This window comes from Dipodomys merriami, unplaced genomic scaffold, assembly GCF_024711535.1.
Source record: "Dipodomys merriami isolate MVZ:Mamm:240054 unplaced genomic scaffold, mDipMer1.0.p SCAF_92, whole genome shotgun sequence".
Taxonomy (NCBI): Eukaryota; Metazoa; Chordata; class Mammalia; order Rodentia; family Heteromyidae; genus Dipodomys; species Dipodomys merriami.
In genome coordinates this window covers 4,127,139-4,140,353 of record NW_027206535.1, presented here as the reverse complement: position 1 = coordinate 4,140,353, position 13,215 = coordinate 4,127,139, and the positions used below count along the sequence as shown (strand labels likewise).

At 50.4% G+C, this 13,215-nt stretch overlaps 1 protein-coding gene across 3 annotated transcripts in view; it reads left to right on the top strand.

The window, feature by feature from the left end:
• Kcnn3 (potassium calcium-activated channel subfamily N member 3) overlaps window positions 1-13,215 on the top strand; it is a 204,366-nt gene that overhangs the window by 41,663 nt on the left and 149,488 nt on the right. Inside the window, exon 1 of one of the 3 annotated variants that reach the window (XM_070013930.1) lies at window positions 148-1,420. The exons of the other annotated variants lie outside the window; for them this stretch is intronic. Coding sequence (XP_069870031.1) covers window positions 446-1,420 — 975 coding nt within the window. The 5' untranslated portion in view covers window positions 148-445. Of the gene's footprint in view, window positions 1-147; window positions 1,421-13,215 lie in introns of those variants that run through there. 3 annotated transcript variants of the gene reach the window in all.

The window sequence follows — 13,215 nt, the reverse complement described above, 5'->3', positions numbered from 1 at the left end:
GGGGTGGAGCCTGGGCGGGGGCGGAGCTAAGAGGTGGTTGGCGAGTTAAGCCGAGCCAATGAGACCAGCTGCTAATAAGTGGGCGTGGCTTACATATAATAGTGTCAGGAGGTGGAGAGCGAAGCTATTGAGCCAGCGAGGAGTGAAGCTGAGCCTGGCCGCACACGCTCCTGGAGGACCACCTCGGAGACTGAGTTCTTTTCGCCCCTTCTTCCTTCCAAGCTCCCCTCCTGCCTTCCCTCCCTGCCCAATACAATGCATTCTTGAGTGGCAGCGTTTGGACTCCAGGCAGTCCCAGACAACGGAAGCAAGCCAAAGGGAGAAGATTGGAGCCAAGACACTGGTGGAGGAGCTTGGATGCCTGGTTTTCTTTGAGGACATCTTTGGAGTGAGGGTGGCTTTGGGGTGGGGGGTTGTACTGCAGGGAATCCAGCCAGGCCCCAAGATGGACACTTCTGGGCACTTCCATGACTCGGGGGTGGGGGACCTGGATGAAGACCCAAAGTGTCCCTGTCCATCCTCTGGGGATGAGCAGCAGCAGCAGCAGCAGCAGCAGCAACAGCAGCAGCAGCAGCAGCAACAACAACAACAGCAACCACCACCACCGCCGCCTGCACCTCCAGCAGCCCCTCAGCAACACCCAGGATCCCTGCTTCAGCCTCAGCTTCCACAGCTTCAGCAGCAGCCGCCGCCACAGCAGCAGCAGCAGCAGCAGCAGCAGCAGCAGCCACCACATCCCCTGTCACAGCTCACCCAACTCCAAAGCCAGCTTGTCCACCCCGGCCTGCTCCATTCCTCTCCCACGGCTTTCAGGGGTCCCCCTTCAGTCAACTCCACCGCCATCCTCCACCCTTCCTCCAGGCAAGGCAGCCAGCTCAATCTCAATGACCACTTGCTTGGCCATTCTCCAAGTTCCACAGCCACAAGTGGGCCTGGTGGAGGCAGCCGGCACCGGCAGGCCAGCCCCCTAGTGCACCGGCGGGACAGCAACCCCTTCACAGAGATCGCCATGAGCTCTTGCAAGTATAGCGGTGGGGTCATGAAGCCCCTCAGCCGTCTCAGCGCCTCTCGGAGGAACCTGATCGAGGCCGAGCCTGAGGGCCAACCCCTCCAGCTTTTCAGCCCCAGCAACCCCCCAGAGATTGTCATCTCCTCCCGGGAGGACAACCATGCCCACCAGACCCTGCTCCATCACCCCAACGCTACCCACAACCACCAGCATGCCGGCACCACTGCCAGCAGCACCACCTTCCCCAAAGCCAACAAGCGGAAAAACCAAAACATTGGCTATAAGCTGGGACACAGGAGGGCCCTGTTTGAAAAGAGAAAGCGACTCAGTGACTATGCTCTGATTTTTGGGATGTTTGGAATTGTTGTTATGGTGATAGAGACCGAGCTGTCTTGGGGTTTGTACTCAAAGGTAGGGGCTGTGGTTTCTCTTTATACCTTGAACAAAAGGAATATGTAGGGAGAGAGAGAGAGAGAGAGAGAGAGAGAGAGAGAGAGAGAGAGAGAGAGAGAGAGAGAGAGAGAGAGAGAGAGAGAGAGAGAGAGAGAGAGAGGGGAGGATATTGGGTATTTATTGGGTATTGGGGAAGAGAGAGACTGGGAGTGAAGAGACAGGTTGGGGGAGAGGCATGGAACACTCTTAACTTCTCATAGTTTTCCTTGATCCCAGGAGAATTCATTCTTTGCTTCCTTGGGTGAGGAGGGGGGATCCCCATACACCATGTCTGATTTACAGACTCTGTTAGGAGGATTAAAGAATCCCTTCTGAGAAATCATTTTTCCTCCTTGCTCACTCGTAACCAAAGCATAACCCAGAAGCTTTAACACACCAATTAATTACACTCTTTTTGTCTAGATGGGTTTGCCAGTTCCTGCAACTTCCCCTTCTCCCCTCCCCTCCCAGCTCCACTCCATTTTCCCTAAGATTAAGAAAGAAAAAAAAAATTAATGTCTGGGTTGGGGGTGGGATTCTTTATCATTCCCCAAGTCTCTTCTCTCTCTGTCTTCTCTCTCTTTCTTCCCAACTTTCTATTTCCCTCCTCTTCTAAGAGAGACTCAGGGCAAAATAGAGAAGTACCCGTGACCTGAGTCTCTAGAGGCATCAGGGTAAAAATATAGGTGGAGGAAATTAGCAGTCCCTTCCCTCAGGAAAGAGGACTCAGAATAAACCTGCTGCTGCCTTGTAAACATCCCTTGATAAAAATGGCTACAGGTGTTACCTGGGCATAGCAGATGGGCGCTGCCTTGGTCTCAGTGGGGAGGGAGGGCATCTCTTCTTGGGATGAAATGACAGGGCTTCCCCAGAGGTCCTTGGGAACCTGCACCCCCAGTTTAGCCCTGGGGTCTCCCCTCTCCCCTCAACTCCTTTCTTCTCAGGGATAAGGATGAATGTAGTGTGAGTGCAGTCGCTGGGGGTGGGGGGTCGCTGACCCCACTGCTCTGGCTTCTCAGTTGGAGCCTCAAGTCAGAGGAGGGAGCTTCTCCCACAGAAAATGGAAATTGAGGAAGGTGGGTTTTGTGGATGATATGCTTGCTAGGGAGCCCTTCTGCTGGGGGCTGGAAGGCTTGAGCTCTAGGGAGTCGGTGGACAAGTGTCTTCCCCTTACCATACCCTAAACCCCCAATTTGGTGTGTGTGTGTGTGTGTGTGTGTGTGTGTGTGTGTGTGTGTGTGTGTGTGTGTGTGTGTGTGTGTGTGTGTGTGTGTGTGTGTGTGTGTGTGTGTGTGTGTGTGTGTGTGTGTGTGTGTGTGTGTGTGTGTGTGTGTGCCCGCGTGCTCGTGTGCCTGCTTGTTGCTTGGATTTCTCTATTTGTCATCTTGGGCAGGGGGTGGCTGGGTTGACTGGCGGGTAGTTGGGAGGGGTTCAGCTGTTGGAGGTTTCAAATAGAGCTTGTTCAGTCAGGGCACAGCTGCTGCGAGACTGTCACATTCCTTGTTGAAATCCAGCCGCAAAAACCTAGGAGATGCTGATCGGATTTCCCCCATTCCCAGCAGCTCAGCTTTAACAGGGGATGGGCAGACTCAGCCTGCCCTGGGGAAGGGTGGGGCAGACCTGTCAGGCTATGTGAATAGCCAGACCCTAGACTTGCAAGCAGAGGGTCTACCTGACCAGGCTGCTCTTTGTGTTCTGCCTAGTCCAGGGAGCCCTCGGAAGCTGCCTTAATCTAAACAGCTCAAGAATGAGCCCCTCAGCGAGCAGAAGCTAGTGGGGTTTCCCCTGGAAGCGCAGCTCACTTAGTCATTCTCTGTAATGAGCCTGAGTCTGCAGGTTCTGCTTGCTGTCCTTCTCGGAACCACCCCTCCCACTGGGAGTAGGGGCTGGCAGTCACCCCGTGGGTTTCAGGATTTCTCATGGTGGGGGACCCAAAAGCCCAAGGACGGGGGTTGCAGAAGGGGTAACACTGGCACCTCCTTGATGAGAGATCAGAGCTCTTAAGGAAGTGGCTTTTCCTAGAGACTGGCTGTGCACATTCTCAGTGTGGGATTCATGCTCATTTATCTGAATGCCTTGGACGGTCACTGTTGGGCAGGTGCCACTGCTGATGTAGTGCCCAGGGGGGAGAGGGCTTTTCCAGAACAGGCGGAAGCAGACTATAGGTGAAGGAAGCTGAAGAGACACCCCAGGTGCTCGGCTTCCTTCATTTCTAACTCACCCGCTGGCTCAGTGGTAGCACAGAGCCATGGCTGGTAAGGTGACCACTTCTTATGCACCCTGTGGCTGGAATTGGGACCAGGGGGCCTTACTTGAACCTGCTTATTCACACACCTGGCCTTCTAGCTCTACACCTGTGTTTCAAGTATTTTCTGTGTCTCTTACTGCACTAGGCCCCGTAGACACATTGGAGGAGAGCAGAACAGATAGCCCTGTCTCTCCTGGAGGCCAATGGGGTTGTGTCAAAGAATCAGACCAAAGTGGGAACCCCAGCTCTGCCACTAGAGTTGTGTGGGCTTGGACAAGCTGTGCAGCTCTGTGAGCTGGCTTCCCAGCTGTCAGTTGGAGAGGTTAAGTGAGATGAGTGTGAGGGGAACAGAGCTCCAACAGGAGCTGTGGGGATTGTTACTGATGATGATGAGAGGGAGAGCGAGGCTTTTCCCTTTGCAATCTGATGGTGGCTCTAGAATTAGTTGGGAACTAAAGAATTGTAAGTGGGAGGAAGAAGAGAAGTTCTGAGAGGGGACTGGCTCTGGCTGGACCATCTTTAAACGTGTGTGTGTGTGTGTGTGTGTGTGTGTGTGTGTGTGTGTTGTGCGTGCACGAAAGTGCATGCGTGTACATAAGTATATAGGGTAAGTGTCTAGTCCTCATTCTTGGGAGGGGAGGGGCTTTATGACAAGAATGTTTGGGTTGGAGTGAGAATCACCATAGGAGAGTTCAGAGACCCTTCGGGATCTCCCAGGCAGTCCCAAAGATGAATGAGTGACACTCTTGCTGCAGAGTTTGTGTCTCTCTGGCTTTGCTGACCACAGAGGGAGGAGAATGTACAGGGTGGCTGAAGATACTCTAGTCAGTTTGGGCACTTCTGTACTTATGGTGGCAGTTTCCACTCAAAGGCCCTGGGGAAGGGACAGTGATTGAAGCCATCTATCTACTCTTGTGCCTGAGCTGTTTCTTTCTGAAGTTCTCTTTTATTTCATGAGGTTGTGGCCTTTCTGTTCATCACTCTGTTACTGAGAAAGGAATTCACCTCACAGGCTTGGAGCTCTGGAAGAGGAAGGTGGCATGTACCTTGAGTATGTTCAGAGTTGATGGAAAAGGGAGCCAGAGTGAGGAGGTTGAGAAATCGGGACAGAACAATCCCACCTTCACAGGCTGTAGGCGATGACACTGGAAGGCAGCTCTGCGGGGAGCGGGAGGGATCAGCCCGAGCTGGGAAGGGAAGGTGGGACTTGGCTTGTGGCTCTGAGGAGAATGAGCTGCTCATTGTGGTATAGGGATGCTGAGATGGCTTTGGTAGGGCTCTAAAGAGACTGGACTGTCTCTGAACTGAGGGGGAAGGCCAGTGGGGGATTTTAGGTGATGGATTAGCTCTCTGGAGGCTTAGTGTGACAGGGCCAGATTTCAGACATCTTAGGGTCCATACTCACAGTGCCTCTCTATTAGGGTTAGAGAAACAAGGATTTGGGGGAATCTTTCCTCTTCTTTATTTTTTTCTGGAACCTCATCGGGACACACAAACCCATTGCCTTAAGTTGCAGAAGTTCTCTTTCTTCTGCGTCTAGAGGGAGTTAGGGATGGGCCTAGCCTACCCTCTTCTCCTCCTCACCAGGCCGTCAACTCCCCCACCCCGTCTCTGCCATCTTGACAGTGGCTGAGCAGGTGTGTCCATGTGGCCCTGGTTCTCAGGAACCCCAGGCCTCAGGCAATGGATTGTCCCCCAGAGGCTGGAATGTACTGCTACATCAGGGTGACTGTATTCACAAATTTTGTATCAGCTCAAACGACTTCTCCAGTACCAGCCTCAAAACTCACCTGAGCTTTACCTTTGTCCACTTCTGGCCCCTTTTGTTTACCCCACCCACTTCCTGTCCCTCTGCCACCCCTGCGTGGCTTGTATCTGGGTAACCCATGCTGTGCTTCCCTGGGTAGCCCCCTCTACTCCCATGAATGACTTTTTTTCTTACCTCTTGTTACCTTTCCCTCTTCAGCCCACTTAATGACCTTAATGGAGCAAGCTTCTCAGTGTGCTTAGAGGAGCTCAAACTCTAGCCATTCACCCTTTGAAGAGAATGAGTCTCTTAGACTGTATAGAGGCCAGTGAAGTTCACCCCCAGCTGGAATGATGGCTAGTATTTTTTTCTTCCTCCTCTCTTCTTCTTGTGCTGGGGATGGAACCCAGGGCCTCACACAAGCTAGGTAAGCATTCTACCACTGAGCTACACCTCCAGCCTCAGTGGGTTCCTAGCTCTGCTCCCTTCTCTCCTTGGGCCTCTGAAGAAGGTCTGGCCTAGGGAAATGGCTCTGCATCTTCTGCTTGGGCACAGACACAGCCTGAGGGTGGCAGGTGGCTATGGAAGCATGTGTTGATTGATATTTTTGAGAAGATCCCTCAGGGGGCCCAGTGTCTGAGGTTTCAGGTACACTGGGGAGGGGGAAATAGGATGGACCCCTTTGTATGTCCCTTCCTGGGGGGCAACCTGCAGTATGAAGAAAGTAGAAATGATAGAATTGAAGGCAGATGGCCAGATGGCCTCTGCCAAGGACCTCAGGCCCATGTTTTATTATCACAAATCACATTGAGCATGTCACCCAGGTATGTGTGTGGCGAGGGTTGGGAGGGAGAAGAACTAGAAGTGTGCAACAAGATCTTCATGACTCAGGGATGGTGGCCACTTGCCTTATAATCTTTGTGGACAGTCAGCAAGTGAATCAAATGTTTATAATCAATGTGTGTAGGCGAGAGCAGATGACTTCATATATGCTTTCCTTAGCAGGTCATCATACTATATATAACTGTCCTGGGGAAAAGACTTCATAATACATGTGACTTCCCTTCCCCACGGTGGGGTTTGCTGGCACAGGGCCCTGGGACTGTGGCTGGGCATTTGTTTCCCACACAGGCTAATTAGAAAACCTTATTTAGTTTTTAGGAAGAGGGATTTGTGATGCCATTGTCAAAAGATCTGCTTTAAAGAAAGTTAAGATAAAGAAAAACAAAATCAAAAGAAATTTGCATCACCTTTATAGTGAATCTGAGGCCTAGATGGAAGTGTACAATCAGACTGGAATAGAGAGCTTTGGTTCTCTTTCAATTATTTGTGCAGCACATTTTGGGGGAGAAAATGAATGCACACGAGAGAGAGAGAGAGATTGAGAGAGAGAGAGAGAGAGAGAGAGAGAGAGAGAGAGAGAGAGAGAGAGAGAGAGAGAGAGAGAGAGAGAGAGAGAGAGAGAGAGAGTTAGGGGAAGCAGTTTCTTGATGAAGTACCACCTTTCTCAGCTCAGTGACAGGAAGACCAGCATATTCATTGGTAGCTGTTTTTCTTCTCTTTCTTTCAAAATCCCAAAAGGGAAGAGAAGAAGGTAAGCCACCTATTTCTTTCTAAATAATGAGGGTGTGCTGTTCTCAGGAGCTGTGTGGAGGAAAAGTCTAGTGCCTTTTCTTCTGGATGAGAAAGTGGGGGAGCAGGCTAATGGGTTTTTAGGGTCCCTGCCTCATGTCATTCCACCCCCCTCACCCCAGGAGCTCAGCTGATTGGCAGAATGGAGGGAGAGGCTGGGAACAGGGACCATACTGCTTCATCTTTGTGCCCAGAACTGCCCAGAACTGCATCCGGTGTGAGTGTTGCTGAGTGACAGATGCAGGAAGGCAAGGACTGTTTTTGGGGCACAGGATGACTTTACACCCCAGAGTCCCAGTAGTAGGTGGTGCTCAAGTTTCTTTTGCAGATGAAATCACCAGCCAGGCTGACACGACTAGTGGGTGCAGTACTGAGATAAGAGCCTTGGCCCTTTCTACTCTCAAGTTCATGCCCTTTCCCTTGCTTGCCTGCTGCTGAATAACACCTGCCCCCCCCACCCCCCAGCCATGCTGGGGTTTAATCCAGGGCCTTGCACATAGGAAACAAGTTCACTATCAGCCCAAAGTGCTTATATTCTTAAAAGAGACAATAATGACATGGGCTTCAAACCAGTGATACCAAATGTTAGGACTGGGGCTTGAGCTCAGGAACCGGATGCTATCCCTTAGCTTTTCTGCTGGTGCTCTGCCATGTGAGCCACAGCTCCACTTCCAGCCTTTTGGTGGTTAATTGGAGACAAGACTCTCATGGACTTCCCTGCCTGGGATGGCTTCAAACCTGCAAACCTCAGATCTCAATTTCCTAAATAGCTAGCATGATAGCCGTGAGCCTGTAATCCTCCATGCCTGGCTAAGACAGGGAGGAAGATGAGCAGGAGGGGCTTGATGGGAGCAGGTTCTGTAGAGTGAGCAGAGCAAGCAGCTAGTCTGAATCCAGGGGAAGACTGTGGACAGGCCCAAAGTGAGTCTTTGAGGGGCCTCTCCCTGGTGATTTAGTGATACTGCCCATCGGGTGATGCTGGAAAAGCTTGGAGGGGTGCAGTTGTGGAGACCAGAGGAAATAAGAGCCCGTCCTGTAGAGGCTGTCCTGCTGGTGGGTGTGGTGCCTCTCCCAGCCCTGGGAGCCAGTGGAAGCTCTAACCTTGGCTGTATGCTTCCATGCATAGCACTCTCACCTGCCTGGCTCCTCAGTTTTCTGTCTCCTTTTGCAGTACTGGCTGTGTGGTCATTCATGGGGGCCATCTGCCTGCCTCTGCGTCCTGCTTCCTACCAGGAATTTTCATGCCCATTGTCCCTTGCAATCTCCACAGCAACCCCAGGAATTACATCTCAGAGATGAGTTAAACTGAGCCTTCTTAGGATGGAGGGTTCTAGAAGGTAGGTCAGCTCTTTAGTGTACTGCTAGTTTCCCTGTTCCAAACCCTGACACACATCTTTGCTGGGAGGTTTGAGTGAGGAAACCTTTACAAGCTTCTCCCATCGCTGGTTCTAGAATCTTTTCTTTCTTTCCTTCCTTCCTTCCTTCCTTCCTTCCTTCCTTCCTTCCTTCCTTCCTTCCTTCCTTCCTTCCTTCCTTTCTTCCTTCCTTCCTTCTTCCCTCCCTCCCTTTCTTTCTTCCTTCTGTCATTCCTTTCTCTTTTTTTCTTTTCTTCTTCCTCTTCTTCTTTTCTTCCCTCCTCCTCCTCCTCTTCCTTCTCCACTTTTTCTATTCTCAACACATGCCTTTGTTTAGCTTTGTCATTGCCATTAGTACTCAAAAAAGGCCTGCCTTTGTTTTGAAGGACCCCCCCAAGAAGCAAGTACTTCTTGCTTCCAGTTCCTTGGGTGAATCTTCTTAAGTTCCTTCACCTCTCTGAGCCTCAATTTCTCTGGTTTAAACCTAAGAGCTGACCGCCGTTCCCAGCTCCAGAGCTTTATAATCTGATTCCAGCTCATGTGTTCACCACAAAACTTTGTCCTCAAACTTGGGCTCTCCAGGGGCATCCTAACAGCTAGACAACATCGATCCAGGCTGGTCTGGACTGTTTATGGTGTTGGTGCTTGGGAGCATGAGGAAGGAGACAGTCACTCAGGCTTGGGGACACTGGAGAACTTCCAGGGTGAACATCATGTCAGAACAAAGCTGGGTGTGGGGTAGCTTAAAGGTCCTGTACTGTTGTGTTGTACAGGGGCAGGCTGGGAGGAAAAAGAAGACGGGCAAGTCACTGGGACTGGGCCACTCCTGTGAGATCCTGCTTCTGCCGTGGGCTTGGGCACAGTAAGATATAATACTTAGTCAAGAACTCAGACTTGGCACTCAGGCCCTCAAAATTTGATGTTCTTTTCTCAGAGATGATCATATTTGGCATGAGTAGCGTGGTGTAGTAGTTAAGGGCTTAGAATTTGGGTTGTAATCCATACTCAGTAACATACCAAGGAGTTTACGGAACCCCGAGTCTGTTTCCTCAGATGGTAAGAGGGACTCTCAAGCCCTCCTGTAGCACAGCAGCCTGCACACAGCTGGGCACACACACACACACACACACACACACACACACACACACACACACACACACACACAAAGCTTTGGTATTCGCTAGCCGTTGCTTTTGTTAGAGTAGTTGCTAGAAAATACTCCCTAGAGGGTCAAGACTGGAAGGACGTGAATGTACCTGTGCCCCATACTCGCCGCACTGGTGGCTGTACAGGTGGAGCAATGACGTCCTTGAAGGAGGAAGAGGCTCTGGCAGAGTCAAGTTGAACATATGAAGAACACGCCCTGCTTCTCATAAACAAGCTGCTGAGTCTTATGTCTGAGAGGGAGGTGGCTTGTTCCCTGGAACATGGGGCTGGAGTGGTGGCCCGGCCTGGACTTCTGGAGCCTTCTTACCCCATGGGCCGTTATGCTACACTCAAGAGTAGGCAGTTTTTGGCCCGGGCATAGCTAATTGGGTGTGGACATTCAAATCAGACAGGTGGAGAGAGAACAAAAATAAACCCATGGGGCCAGGCCAGAGGCTGAGAGGCCTGGAGGAAGGTCAGGGGGACACAAGATGACCAGGCAGAAAGAGGCAGGACCTGGGGCACCAAGGAGAGGGCCAGCCTGGTTCAGAAGCAGGAAAGGAAGAGCACTACGACTTTCCTGATGAATGCGCAAAAGAACATAGATTTGCCTTCAAGCGTGGAAATAGGGAAGCTTCTAGAACTGAAGTCCTTTCTGCTTCTTTCACCCAGCTTAGAGCATTAGTGCTGTGCTCCTGGCCTGGTGTCATGGGCATCCAGGGCAGCTGGGTAAGGGAGGGACATGACTATGTGGAAGCCATTTCTTTCTTTTTCTTTTCCCCCCCACTAGGTCTGGTCACAAGGTAACCAGAGTTGTATTCTGAATAGAGCCTTGGTGATACTAAATGAACAACATGCAGATGATGTGTGAAATAATATGCAAATTGGCATCTGTTATATTTGAGTCAGTTTGTTGGGCATTTTTCTTCAAGGGCAGAGTGGTGTTCAAGTGTCAACAGAACAGGAAAGTAACTGAAAGGTGTTCCTCTCAAAGGTTGCATGGGCTGGCATCTCTCCCTGGGAGCTTACAGGTATGGGGCCTGCCAGCCAGCATGTATAAGATCAGTCATGTGGTATTTAGCTTCAAGTTATAAATGGAGAAGCTCATAAAAGTGGGTGTCTTGCCCAGGGCCACCCAGCAAGCAAGAAGATCTGATGACTTGACTGAGCTATATCTCCTTGCTGATATGTGGGTGGCTCTGACCTGAAGAAGGCCTTGTAGGGAGGCAGGAAGAGACTTCCTTGGATGTTAATCCTTAATTCTGGCTCACCCTTCACTGCTGAATTCTCTTAGGGATTCACTTAAATTCTCTGAGCCTCAGTTTCTCCACTTATAAATGAGGACCCTGACATCTATGTGCCTGGTGAGAATTACAGTTGATAATGGTTGGGGTAAGTGGTGAGCACAGTGGTTGGTACATCCCAGATTGCCAGCATATGGTAGATCTTCCTAGCCTTTGCCTGAGTGGGCACCAGCCCTACCCTTACTCAGAAGACTCTGCCAGTAGGGTCTTCTTTTTGGGATTTCTGATTTTAACAAATTGGGGTTTAGCCATTTCTTTTCCAGCTTCCAATGCCTCTGATGTTTGTTCTCCAGATAGCTCCCACCTGTGAGAACGCCAGGGGCCTCTGAAGAGGATGCTACCTCCTCCCAAATCAAGGGCTGGAGTGAGCTTGCTGCTCTGGGTTGGGCCGTTGTCTTTGGGGGGGCTCAGAGCTAGAGAGCATTGTCTAGTGTCAGCTCGGGGTGTAAGTGCCAGGCTGGCATCATACCTGTCACAATTGGCTAAAACTGCACAGCTGAGTGGGCCAACCTGGGTGAGCAAAATCCCTGCACAGGCTCCTCCTCCTCCTCCTCTTCCTCCTCTACCTTCTCCTCTTCCTCTTCTTCCTTCTCTTCTTCCTCTTCCTTCTAAGCCCAGAGCTATTTTTTGACTTATCTACTGCCACTTGGATTGTAAGTAGGGATGGTACATCAGGAATCCAACAATTGTAGGTTTTAGTTCTTCTTCACTTTTTTCCCTCTCTTCTGTCCCTCTTCCCTAAACATTCTAGGCTGTAAAAGCACCACGGGCCTGGTGCAGGATGCGAGTCAGCTCCAGGGATCCATTCTCAATCAAGTGTGTTGCTCTCTACCACTCTTCCTAAAAGAACTCAAGCTTTCACTGCAGGCTGTGGACAGGTCCTGGCTGTTTAGCTGGATGGCTTTGGGCAGGGATGTCAGTCTGGAAGGTGGGATTTTAATTCCTCTTGCTGAGGGTAGAAGTGGAGGGTTGAAAGTGGATCAGAACTGGGGATATATCTCAATGGTGGGGTGCTTGCCTAGTGTTCTCAAGGGCCTGGTACAGAAAAATAAAAAAAAAGTAGAATGAGCCTGGCTCCCTGCTCAGCGGTGGCCATTGCCTTGGCTGTCTCTTACGAGAGTTTAGTGGCCTTGGGATCATTTGAGGTCCTTTACAGCTGGGCCCTGGTTCCTGGCTCCTCCTGCTTTGGGATGAACCTGGTGTTGGATTCTGCCAAGGCACTTTCTCTGTTCCCAGGGAAGAAATGGAGCTGAGGGAGTGGGAAAGCATTTCTGGCTCAGGGTGCCAGGCTGGGTCCATACTGTCTGCCAGAGATCTTGAGATCCCTCAAGAGTGAAATGAAATTGATGCTAGCTGAGAGCAACTCTTCCATGGAGGTTGAGTCATGAGGGTTTCCTCGCAGGCCAATGGATCATATATAATGCTTCTGTCCCCGGCGGCTTGGGAGAGCACACTGCACTCATAAAATGCAAACTTCTTTCTTCTGACATAAAAATGAGTCCAAAGTAACACAGGGGCTGCTTCAGGAGTGAAAAGAATAGCCAGGTTGGAGAGAAGAAGAAAATGAGTATTTATTAAGGACCTACTATCTGCGTTCACATTCTTTATCTCCTTAATTCCTTACCACAGTCCTATGAGGGTTGTTGTAATTGTCTTTATTTTACTGATGAGAGATTGGAGGCTCAGGGAGGGCCCAGGACTTACGCAGGGTCTCTCAGCTTAGAAGCTGTGCAGTTAGGATCTGAACTTAGAACAGTATCTCTGAAGCCCCTCCCTGGTGGAGAGTACCTATATGAACTCTTTCAAGCCAAGAGGCTGTTCTGAGAATAGCCTTCTTTTGCTGTGCCCCTCACTGCCCTGCCAGTCTCCCCAATACCACAGTGGATGGTGACCTGTGTCTGTGTGGGAAGTGTGTGTGTATGTGCAAATGCTCCATCAGGTTGATATAGAGGTTGAATCTATAGGAGCCAATGACAGGGAAAGCTGGTGTCTGGTGCTAAGCCTGTAGGGCCTACTAAGCCAACAATAACAATTTTTTTTTTTTGGTCCCAGCTCTGTAGCTTCTGATTGAAGCTTTGTTGAGATTATTGATTGTATGAGCCTCAGTCTTAAGGTCTATACACGGATCAATGATGCTTTCTCTACAAGAGTGTGTGTATAGTGAACAGAAATGTTGACAAGATGTGAAGAGGCACTTAGTGAAGGGCGTGGTAAATGCTTGTTTATCATCTCTCTGTATAATTTCTGGCAAGTCTTGTTTATGGGTTGTTTCTTTTTTGGCCAGGATTGGGTTTGAACTCAGGGCCTCATGCTATTGCTTAACTTTTTTGCTCAAGGCTGGT